The sequence below is a fragment of the Triticum urartu genome, chromosome 2 (assembly GCF_003073215.2).
Source record: "Triticum urartu cultivar G1812 chromosome 2, Tu2.1, whole genome shotgun sequence".
In the NCBI taxonomy this organism is placed as follows: Eukaryota; Viridiplantae; Streptophyta; class Magnoliopsida; order Poales; family Poaceae; genus Triticum; species Triticum urartu.
Genome location: NC_053023.1, coordinates 406796447 through 406807768, shown reverse-complemented (window position 1 = coordinate 406807768; position 11322 = coordinate 406796447). Strand labels below are relative to the sequence as shown.

The window sequence follows — 11322 nt, the reverse complement described above, 5'->3', positions numbered from 1 at the left end:
TTGTAGACGAGCTGGAGTTACATCTCACATTAACCTCTATACATACATGTCCGAGCTACATCTCGTAAGCGAGACAATAGCTCCCATGCTCAAACATAACTCGATGTTCTTTATAGACTAATAATTGTGCACATGCAAAGCATTTGTTGACCCTTAAAAACTCAACCTGACACGAAGGCGTTGAGGGCAATGAAGCATCAAGGCATGAGGGGCATTGTAGGTAATGCAGGGCGATGTAATTATTGATGATGAATGTTGTCGTTCACTGTGCACTTGTGACCGGGAGAGCATTGGACGTGGCAGCGGAAGAGAGATCAGCGGCAATACAAAGACTCAACGGGGAAGGTGAAGCGTGAGCGACCTAAAATGATAATTCCAGAGGCCTTTTCTCCCTTTTCGAGGTTCATTCAATCATCAAAAGCTAACACCAATAGGCTGGAACGATAAAAGATAGAAGATGTATGGCCTGACAGCCGAGTGCAAAAATCCTACAGCCTTCAAAAAAAAATAAATCCTACAGCCCATTTATTTTAGAACAAGATATTTTTTCCTAAAAAAAGAACAAGATTTTTTTGAGACAAATTTTAGAACAAGAAATGGCCTCAAGTGGCCAGCCCGATATAGCATATAATAACCCACTAAGGGCCCGAAGTTTGACCCAACTTGCGTTGCGTCAGCCCAGCAGCCCGCTCAACGCACACCATCCCCCTCTCCCACAGCGACGGCGCGACCACCCCCTCACTCTTTTCTCTACCCTCTCCTCGTTGCCGTGGCAGCTCTCCCCTCCCCTCCCCTCCTCCACGCCGCAACCAAAACCCTAAACCCTAGCATCATCTCGACCGCGCCGGCGCCGAGATGGCGGACACGGTGCAGTACCGCCTCGAGCGGATGTCCGATGAGCTCGACGACCTCGAGCGCCGGGGCCTCTTCACCCGCGCCGAGCTCGCCGAGGTCGTGCGCCGCCGCCGCGACTTCGAGTTCCGCCTCCGCCGTCACTCCCCGCGCAAGGCCGACTTCCTCGACTACATCGCCTACCTGCTCCGCGTCGACGCGCTCCGGGACCTGCGCAAGCGCGCCATCATACGCGCCACGCCTAACCCTACCCACTCCGACGAGGATAACGACACGAACGAGGATGGCAAAAAGAGGAAGAAGAGGAAGAAGAAGTGGGCCAAGTCCATCTCCGACTTCGCCGGAGTCCTCCGCGTCCTGGACGTCTACAGGATGGCCACCGTCAGGTTCAAGGGCGACCTCGACCTCTGGTTCCGCTACCTCGAGTTCTGCCGCCAGAAGGGCCACGGCCGGATGAAGCAGGTAGGCATCAAATACTTACCTGTCCACAATACGGCATCAAATGGTAGTTGTGTCGAGGAGGATCAAAGTTGTCAGCTTTTCTATGTAGAGCTCTTCGTGCAGCAACTAATCTGTGGGAAATTGTAATATTTAGGGCTGCAGCGTGGGCACATACAGTGAGGGGTTATGATTGGGGTTCGTAATGCTTGATTTTCATCGCTGCTGAGTTGCTCTTGTTCTTGACTTGAAAAGTTCAAGGTTTTTAAGTAGCGTGCTAAATAGTTTAACGGCGGCCTTCCCCTGAAGCTATAATAGCTATAGCAGGCTAGGGGAATCTAAACTATCCAGTGGATTGTAGAAAAAACATGTCATATATGGTCTGGAAATGAGGAATTTCAGCACATTTAGATGAAACGAGGAGGACGAGACGGAGTCGAAGACGACAGGGAGAAGAAGGTCCTGCTGCCGAAGATTGAAGTCACCGCCTTCGCCATCACTTCCGCTGATCTGATTCGCCGCCGCTGCCGCTGGTGCCAAGAACTGAGGTTGGGTTTTCCCTAGCGCTAGAGGTGAGCGAGTAAATGTGTGTGGGGGAGGAGGGGTTGATGCTAGATTTCGTGCCATCCCGCGTCGGCAGCTTTTGGTCTTCCGCCAGCTCCGCGCCTATTCCTCCCTGCACCGCAATGTATGCCGTGTCCCCTTTTGCGCTCGACTCAGCCTAGCTCGCTGGAAACGGTTGATTCGAGCGTTCCTAGCGAGCCAGGTTCTGGGCTGCTTTAACGTTTGTGAGCGTGCGAGCCAGGCCCCGTGTATGGTATCGAACGTGTTTTTTTTGCACCACGTGGACCTGTTTGAGGGATGCAGCCTACCAAAAGCCTTCCCAATATCTTGATCTAAGCTGCTAAAAACAACAAACACACTCTTACTGGGACCCACTCGTCTAATCCATCCACGATGCACCAGACTACCAGGGAGCTAAGTATATTTATAGAGATGTAAATTCGTAAACCCATAAATATGGTGTTCACTGAAGCAGCCGCAGTATGCAGTCGCCTCAGACTCTGCAGTCTTTTGGGTGGAGAAGAGAGGAGAATGGCTAGTCTAGGCTTTCTAATCATTGGTGCTGGTTTATGGACTGGGTTTTGGGCTGCTGCATGATGGAAACTGACGCGGGCTTCTTCTCTAGCACTCTGACTGGCAAATTTGGAATAGCGGCGCTAAGCTCCTCTAACTGCTATGGTATTTAGCAGAGGTTAGAGGTGCTTCAGTGGGCGCAGCTGCAGTAGCAGTAGAAACCGCATCGCCGTAGCGGGAGCTCGTCTAAAATGCTATACAGGTGCTACAGCCTGCTATTTTTTCCATGCTTGAAACTATGTGATTTTGGGAGGGCACAAACATTGTTTATGCTTGGAAACTTCGGAAAGTTGAGATGGCCTTCTGAGCACTCTGGATTGGTGAGCTTAGAAATTTAGTGCCAAGTAGGATGCGGGTTGCAATTTTGGGTGAATATTTATGCCAGGTAAATTGCCTTATGCGTCCAATTGCTATACATTAGACTGGGAATTCAACTGTGGCATATGCTGAAAGTTTGCCCTCTACAAGCTGGTAAACAGTTGTTGCTGCCCAATAATTGTTTCTTGGTTAATGATGAGTACCCTGATTTGCCTCCCAAACAAGGTGGGGTTACAAGGGTGCCATCTGGGGTTCCGAATCTCAGCAGTAATGTGCATATTTTCAAGAAGTTTTTGAGAAAGTTGAATTTGGGTGAAGGTTTTCGTAGAATAGGCGTAGGGATATCTTGAGCCAAAAGTTAAACCCCTGTACCACTAGCTATGGATTATGGAGGTGGACCATGGGGCAGTGGTAGTGCTGGCAGCTATCTTGGCGGTGGTTGCTGGGGCGAATACAGGGATAGATGTGGTAGTAATGGGATGAATACTTCACATTGATAGGTGCAGCAATTGTTCATGGATCCAGATTTGGTCAATAATCACCTATTAGGTATTGCCGCATCAGTTTGAGGATTTCTGGAGGGATAAGACAAGAAAGCTGTAGTGGAAATGATTGTGGCGTGTTTCATTTCGGATTATCATGTAATCTTATAAGAAGTTTTGTGGCGCTATGAGGTCACCATGTAGGGGTATGTATTTGATTAAGAAATGTGATGTGTATTTTGCGCCATTAATTGACAAAAGGCTGTGGTTTTCATGTTCTTTATATGCCAGTCGTTTGTTGAGTGTGGAATCTACAATAAGATTTAGGTTAGAGTCTATCAAAACCATAAAGGTTAGGAGATTTTCTTGTTCTTTTGTACCTGCTTATAGTTGCATTTTGGGTTGGTGACTGTTGATAAGATAAGTGAATTTGTCCAGCGCAAGATATAAAACTGTTAAATGCGGGACTGACTTAGTATTAATGTTAGTATTCTCATGTTTGTTGTTTTATTTGCAGGTTATGGCGCAAGCCATTCGTTACCATCCCAACGTTCCTGGGCTTTGGATGTATGCAGCAGCGTGGGAATTTGATCAGAACTTGAATGTTGCTGCAGCACGTGCACTTATGCAGAGTGGTCTCAGATCTTGTCCAGAATCTGAAGATATGTGGATTGAATATCTTCGTATGGAGCTTACCTACCTTAACAAGCTTAAGGCTCGAAAGGTAGCTCTTGGGGAGGATGTGAAGACACTGCAAAAAAGTAGTGATGATTCGGGTCAATGGAAAGAGGAGAACAAAGAATTGTTCATGTCACTTGATGAACAAGGTGACAGTCCCAAGGAGTCTGGCTTGGAGGATGTTGCTTTGGAGGACAAGGAAGATCTATTTTGGCAGCAAGGAGTGTTAATCATCCGAACAATTTATCATGGTGCTATGGAAGCTCTTCCGTCAAGCTTAACCTTGAGGAAGAAAATTTTGGATATATTAAATAGTGTTGAGCTGGCACATTCTGAAGAGCTGAGGTTAGAGGTCATGGATGACCTGAAGAAAGATTTCTCTCATAATGAGGACTACTGGGATTGGCTCGCTAGGCTTCAGCTTAGTGACTCCACTAATTCCAGTACTTTGAATAGAAAGGAAGCTGTATTGGATAAGCTTAACAAATCAATTCAGGTGAAAAATTGTGCCGTCACTTTATTACTTATTCTCCATCACAAATTATCAATGCAAGTAAATCTTTTTGAATTCCTTCGGATGAAAAAGGCACATACTTGTTGATTAATGTGCCTTGGTCATCTGTTCCTGTAATGAAATGCTTTCTGGATGGTAGTTTTGCCCATGACTTGATTAGTGCTAAGTTGATGTTCATGGTAAGTAGTATCACTATATGCTTGTCATAAAAAGTGTTGCTCAAAATTTGATATTTCAGCTGGACTTGTCCATACAGTAGATTGCTTACCCTATAGCTGGTAGCACCTTAAACTCAGCACAAACAGCGCTGATTTTGATACACCATCTCACAGTATTTTTTCCCAATATATCAGTGTCACTGATTGCTCATTGAACACAATATTTTGAATGTTCTTAATACGTGTCTTTGATTCTAGGTGTATGATGAAGCTGTCAGAAAGTTGCCTACTTCCAAAATGTACTCCCTGTATGCAAACTTCTGGTTGGGTGTTGTATTCTCCGACAGAGAGGACTCCATCTCATTATTCCATGATGCTGATTTTGATGCTTCAGAATTCACTTCAGCTATACTGAAAGTTTTTGAAAATGCTGAATCGTGTGGATGTCTCTCCGAGGATCTTGCCTGCCAGTATGTCTCACTTTGTTTGAAACTTGGAAGATCAGAGGAAGCACCTGAAAGATTGGAGGAAGCTAAGAATCTTGCAGAAAAGCTCTGCAGTGGTCCTCTTTCACAGGCTGCAAATCTGTGGAACTTGAGAGCTTCTATAGAGATAAAGTCACTTGCTACTGCTACCGGCAGTGCTTCCTTTAGTGAGGAGAATCTAAGTTCTCTGTTTGATTTATTTAATATTGTACTTCCGAAGTTATCCATAACCAAGGCTGAGGGACTCTGGCATACGGTATGTCTAGCCTTATCTTGTGCTTTCCTAATGATCATGGCTCTCTAGTTTCCAGAAATTTATTCCGTTGTCTCTGGACCTATCCTACCAAAAAAATTAACTTTTGCTCCTCTGTTCTAGTGTGGATGTGTGATTATGGTTATGGATTTATTACTTTTATATCAACTTTAGTATGGCATATGCTCTTTGTCTTCTATTTCATTTGTCTCGTTGATATGCGTTTTACTTTCTATGTCAATATCTTACATATTGTTATACTGATTGGACTACTTGTCTGTAAATGTGATGAAATTGCTTGTAATTGCATTGCAGGCGATGAAATTGTTTTCTCATGAAAAGATATATTTCGAAAAGCTGGTGAAATGTGCAACGCTATCATTAAGTTCAGCTGGTGGGAGTGATTGTGGAGCTTCCGTCTCTTCAGCTTTTGTCGGATGGGTTTTGCAGAAAGATGGTATTAAGCAAGCTAGGAAAATGTATAAGAGGTATGAAATTAATGGTCCTTCAGTGATACCATTTGCAATGCTGATGTTGAGTTGCCTTGCTCATTTACATGAGTGAAATGAGCAGAGCATTTCTAGCAATTTCTCAGTGTTTTGACATTGAGCCTAACATGCTATGAATTAACGGTTTTATATAGTCATAAGCGCAGAGAGGTTCCTTCAGAAATATTTCTTGTACTTAGTTCAGATATATTATCAGTCTTCATTGTCCCCTTTCATTACAATGAACTCATGCATTGAAGGTCTAACAGAGACGAGTTTAGTCGATATTTCGTTGTTGGGAGACCTAAGATCGGTTAGTGGGTTGTATGTGACATTGAGGGGGCATGTTTCTGACACTCACGTGTCCATGCAGATTTTTGGCTTTACCGCGCCCCAGTCTTAAGTTCTTCCAGTTCTGCATAGAGCTGGAAGCTAGCCTTGCATCAATCGGAAACAATGATGGCCTTGTAAACGCGCGCAAGCTCTATGATTCAGCAATCAGCCTCTATCCACAAGAAAGGGAACTATGGAGGAAGTACTACGATATGGAGTTGACGGTATGGTTACATATTGGCAATTAGACTCTTTTCCTCGTTTACCTGCATCAAAATCAATTGCTTACTGGTTGAGACATTTGTATTATGTAAACAGGCGGGAACATCAGAAACATCAAATGCTATCTACTGGCGCGCCCGCAAGGTGCTCAATGACTCCACCGTGCTCGACATTCCCCGTAGTTAGCAACCTGTCCTCATGTGTACCATGTAATACCATTTTTGATTGTATTGATTTGTCTGTTGCTATAGGCATATGTAAGTCAGACTTGACATAAGTTTTGGGTTTTCTTTTTTTGTCGGTCCGAAGAATTTTATGTGCTCGTGGGATGTTCCGAGTAAACTGGAATAGCTTGTATTTGCGAAAACAGTCAATCTATCAGCAGCAGAGGCTGCAGATACATATCCACCACCTGTTTATCTACTACAAATTGTTGCGAGGGCTTCCATTTGCGTGATAAGGGCAGTTTCTGTTATAGCGCTAGGAATCTGTGCTGTTAGTCTCAGCTAGAACAGAGGATTAGCATCGGCTAAATTGCAGTGCTCCAAGCTGCTGGTATTAGAGACTAGCCCCTCTTTCAAAATAGATGACTCAACTTTATACTAACTTTAGTACAAAGTACAAAGTTGAGTCATCTAACTAAAGTTAGTATAAAGTTGGGTCATCTATTTTGGAACGGAGGGAGTAGTTTTCAGCTGACGCTGACGGCCAGGCTCAATGGGTCGCTCTTGGTCTCGGTGAGAAAGCATATATCGAACAAACAAATTGCTTTGTTCTTGTGTGCATTTTTGGTGCTCATATTTTACTCTGAAAGAGGCTGGATACTGAAGCAGCTGCTAGTCCTGTTCGTATTCATTTTTTTCGTCAGACAGGGATGGTTCATCCTCTGTTCTGTTCGTATTCAATTCTTCTGACCCTACGAGCTAGGACTCCACAACTACTCCGCAATTAAGCCTGCGATCTCGAGCGAGCGACCTGAATACCGGCCTCTGCAACGCTTTTTTAAAGATGATATACATTATGGTGAAAGATACACAAAAAAGAAACAATCATAATTTTGAAAATAGTGAACCGTATATGCATTGTTCCTTATTAAGAGTTCATTGTTCCTTATTAAGAGTTCATGAACTTGTGTTTTTTGTGTAGCTCTCATCATATTGTATTTTGTCGTCAAACTTTACACATGTAGAATACATCCATACGAATGCGTATGATTTTTGAGAATTCTTTTGAAAATTTAAAACATGATTTTTTATGTATTGTTTTCCAAAAAGGCAACCTCCCACAGATCTCGTCGTCCAAATGCCTTACAATTTGCATGTTTCTTTCATTTTCCCAAACTAATCATGCTAGTAGTATGCAATTAACTACTCCCTCTATCTTATAATATAAAACGCTATTACATTTAACATGTGAGTATTTTGGATGTAAGAATGTCTCGTATTATAGGACAGGGGAGTACTCTTTTTAACAAAAAGTTTCCAAACTGACGCAATGCTAAGGGGGGTATTACATCGGGTACCTTTGGTTTTTTTCTGGGCCATGTTATGTATCTATACCATCAGCACATTTCTTTGATTTTCCTGAAGTAACCATAAATTTGGTAGCAATTTATTACGTACTTATTTTAAAAAAATAATTACTAAATTGATGCACTGCCAAAAGGGATGTTGCACCGGGTGCCTCCTTCAGACGGACCTGGACTTTGTCTAACTCATTGCACGCACAATCCAAGTCTCCACCATACATCACCATGCACATCACATCAGCTGGTACACATGATGTCACATCGGCATGTGCATCTCTCTTCTCTCCTCTCTCCCCCAAACAAATCTATCCTTTTTATTTCACCTTTCCTAACTTAAATCATTTACATCTTTTAAACTAATATTTTGATTTCAAAACTTTTTATATATTTGAACTCCTGACAAAAGGACCTTTAGACCAAGATCATTTTTGGATATATTTTGGCTAGTTTAAATTTTTTAGTAACACATTTCACACGTTTCAATAACATATTTCACTCTTTTCAAAAGCAGATTTCACTCATTTCACTTGTTTTGATAACATTATTCACTCATTTCACTTGTTTCAATAGTATATGTAACACATTTCACTCGTTTCAATAATATATTTCAGTCATTTAAAAAATTGATTTCATCTCATTTTACTCATTTCACTCGTTTCAAATAACAGATTTCACTCATTTCAAAAATTGATTCACTAATTCACTAATTTCAATAACCGATTTCACTCGTTTCAATTACAAATTTCATTCATTTCACTCGTTTCGATTACAGATTTCACTCATTTAAAAATTCAAAGTAGTTGAAATATATTCAATATTAATCTTATTCTAAAGGTCGTTGCGTCATGATTATACAGAAATAATTTGTTTTGAAATTGGAATATTGGTTAAAACGATATAAATAATTTAAGTTAGAAAAGGTGAAATAAAAGTGATGGATTTGTTTGAGAAAGAGAATAGAGAAGAGAGAGATTGGAGATGCATATGTGACAGCATGTGTACTACCCTGATGTGATGTGCATGACGATGCATGGATCAGATTTGAGTTGTGCGCGCAATCGGTTAAGCATAGCCATATTCGCACTAAATACTGCTTTTGCAACATGTCCCACCACACATGGGCTTTCTTTTAAATACGATGATATACAGCCATTCAGGCGAGGCAGTAAATCGCAAAACATCTTACGGCACGCATCCTCGAGCTAGTTGGACGGGTTGGATTCAGAGCGACCTGAATACCGGCCTCTGCAACGCTTTTTCGTGCGATCTCGGCTTTCTCCAACCCATCACAACAATGGCTACTTCCACTGCAAGGCCCCGCCTGCTCCTACTCCTCTAGGTTGCCGTCGTTCAACTCATGGCCGTGCCGTCCTCCGCCGCCCGTTGCCGCCTCGTGCACCTACACTTCTACATGCACGACATCATCGGCGGGCCGGGGCAGACAGCGGTGCGGGTCGTCAGGGGCCAGGGCCCGCCGCACCCGTCCATGCCGGGGAGCTACTTCGGCGACACGGCGGTGATCGACGACCTCCTGACGGAGGGCCCTAGCCTGACGTCGAAGGCCGTCGGCCGGGCACAGGGCACGTACGTGCTGGCCGCCATGGACGCCCCCGTGCTGGCGGTGAGCGTGACGGTGGTGATCACCGAGGGGCCGTACAACGGGAGCACCCTTGTCATCGCCGGCCGCGACGACATCTCCCAGGAGGTGAGGGAGCTCGCGGTGGTCGGCGGGACGGGGCAGCTCCGGCGGGCCACCGGGCACGTGGTGTGGAGGTCGGCCGAGGACGTGTCAGCGGTGTACGGTGCTGGAGCTGGACGTGCACGCGACGGTACCGAACGGCGCTGCTGCTGGTCGTCGTCATGGATGGGGCTGGCCGGCCGCCGCCGAGGGCATCAGGAACATGTCGGCCGGTTTGTCCGCTGATTCCTAGAACAAGTCTGCCATTGTCGCCACTTGTAAAACTCAACATCTCTACCACAAAAATAAATACTGTACTGGTTTTGCCGGTTTTAGGATCAATCGATTTGGGAGAGAAGACGATGCGGTGCGTAGCTTTCAGGCCGAGGCTGGGTTAAAAACTTGAGCACCTCGCGTAGTACGTGATTAACTCGCTACTACGTAGTACTTTTTTGTTACGCGTCAAGAACCTGAACATACTACTGTAGTAGAATTAAACTTCCATCTCAGCTTCTTGGACTTCTTTGTGCTGCACTCCCACCTATGAGCAGCGAGCAGCCTAACCACAACTTGTCATTTCAGCTTCCTAGCCTAGCTGCTCTCAAATCACACGCCAATGGCCAGGCACCGCCTGCTCCTTGCCGCCGCCGTCGTTCTAGCCCTCGCCGCCGCATCCATCGCCGACGACGCGCGCTAGATTCTCCTACGCATGTACATGCACAACGTCTTCGGCCCGCCGGGCCAGAGGGTGGTGCTCATCGTCAAGGGTGCCGGCCCGATGAATCCGTCCTTGCCGCCGGAGCACTACTTCGGCGAGACGTACGCGTTCGACGAATCCCTCACCCAGAACCGGAGCTCCTCGTCCAAGCAGGTGGGCCGCGCGGAGGGCACCGCCATGCTGGCGTCCATGCGGCACCCGGTGTACCTGGTGAACATGGTGATGCTGCTCACTGGCGGGGAGTACGACGGGAGCACCATCGTCGTGGAGGGCCGGCACGACGCGTCCAAGAAGGAGAGGGAGCTGGCGGTGGTCGGCGGCACCGGGGAGTTCCGGCTGGCGTCCGGCTACGTCAACTGCACCACGGCAAGGGAGGAGAAGAAGTTCACCGTCTACGAGCTCAACGTCAACGCCACCATCCCCGGCGATGACAGCGAGCCAGAGCCTGATACGGGGAGGCGACGCCGACGAATCCCTCGTTTCTGAGCCACGCTAAAAATACTAATGGACGCGTGTAATACTTGATGGAAATCGTTAGCTTGGATTAATTCCTCGAATAGTTTGAGAGAACCGGCGATATCATGCATGCATGTTCGGTTTATGATGAAAGAGGCAGGGCCATTTTATCGCTCAAGCCTCAAATTATAGTGAATGGAGAGGTCCTACTTTTGGGATTGGATTAAACAATTGTTGGACGTCCCCCCCCCTCTTTTTTTTCTTTTTAGAGGAAAGGAATCGGCCCAGCCCCAAAAAATTCTTAAACCTAACCCGACTTTGAATTAATATATACAACCAACAATATCAAACAAACAACATAGAAAAAAGAAAGAGAAGAATGGGATGCAACCCCAAACGGATACAAGGAGCAGAAGGAGAGCAACAAACTAGAAAACTAGCATAAAGCTACATCTTTGAAGTCTTGACCATCAACGCTCCATAGCAGGAAAAGGTGAAGGAGCCGCTGGAGGACGTACCAGCCATTGTTCGCATCCATTGACAGTGTCAAAATGCCATCCGCCTCCACCACCAAAGAAGATTAC

General features: G+C 45.3%; 1 protein-coding gene and 1 pseudogene across 1 annotated transcript; both read left to right on the top strand.

The window, feature by feature from the left end:
- The first annotated feature begins 722 nt into the window (after positions 1-722).
- Positions 723-6766, top strand: LOC125537567 (U3 small nucleolar RNA-associated protein 6 homolog). Its single transcript, XM_048700885.1, has 6 exons — positions 723-1314; positions 3745-4401; positions 4836-5318; positions 5631-5803; positions 6177-6360; positions 6455-6766. The coding sequence occupies exons 1-6, from the start codon at positions 856-858 to the stop codon at positions 6542-6544; spliced, it is 2046 nt and encodes a 681-aa protein (XP_048556842.1). The 5' UTR covers positions 723-855; the 3' UTR covers positions 6545-6766.
- A 2295-nt stretch (positions 6767-9061) lies between these two features.
- Positions 9062-9949, top strand: LOC125541589 (annotated as a pseudogene).
- The last annotated feature ends 1373 nt before the right edge of the window (positions 9950-11322 follow it).

Bases quoted from the DNA above. Each gene is read 5' to 3' on its own strand.
- LOC125537567 (XM_048700885.1), top strand. From the start codon at position 856: ATGGCGGACACGGTGCAGTACCGCCTCGAGCGGATGTCCGATGAGCTC. The intron at 5,319-5,630 runs GTATGTCTAGCC...ATTGCATTGCAG, and splicing joins CTGAGGGACTCTGGCATACG to GCGATGAAATTGTTTTCTCA. The intron at 6,361-6,454 runs GTATGGTTACAT...TTATGTAAACAG, and splicing joins ACTACGATATGGAGTTGACG to GCGGGAACATCAGAAACATC.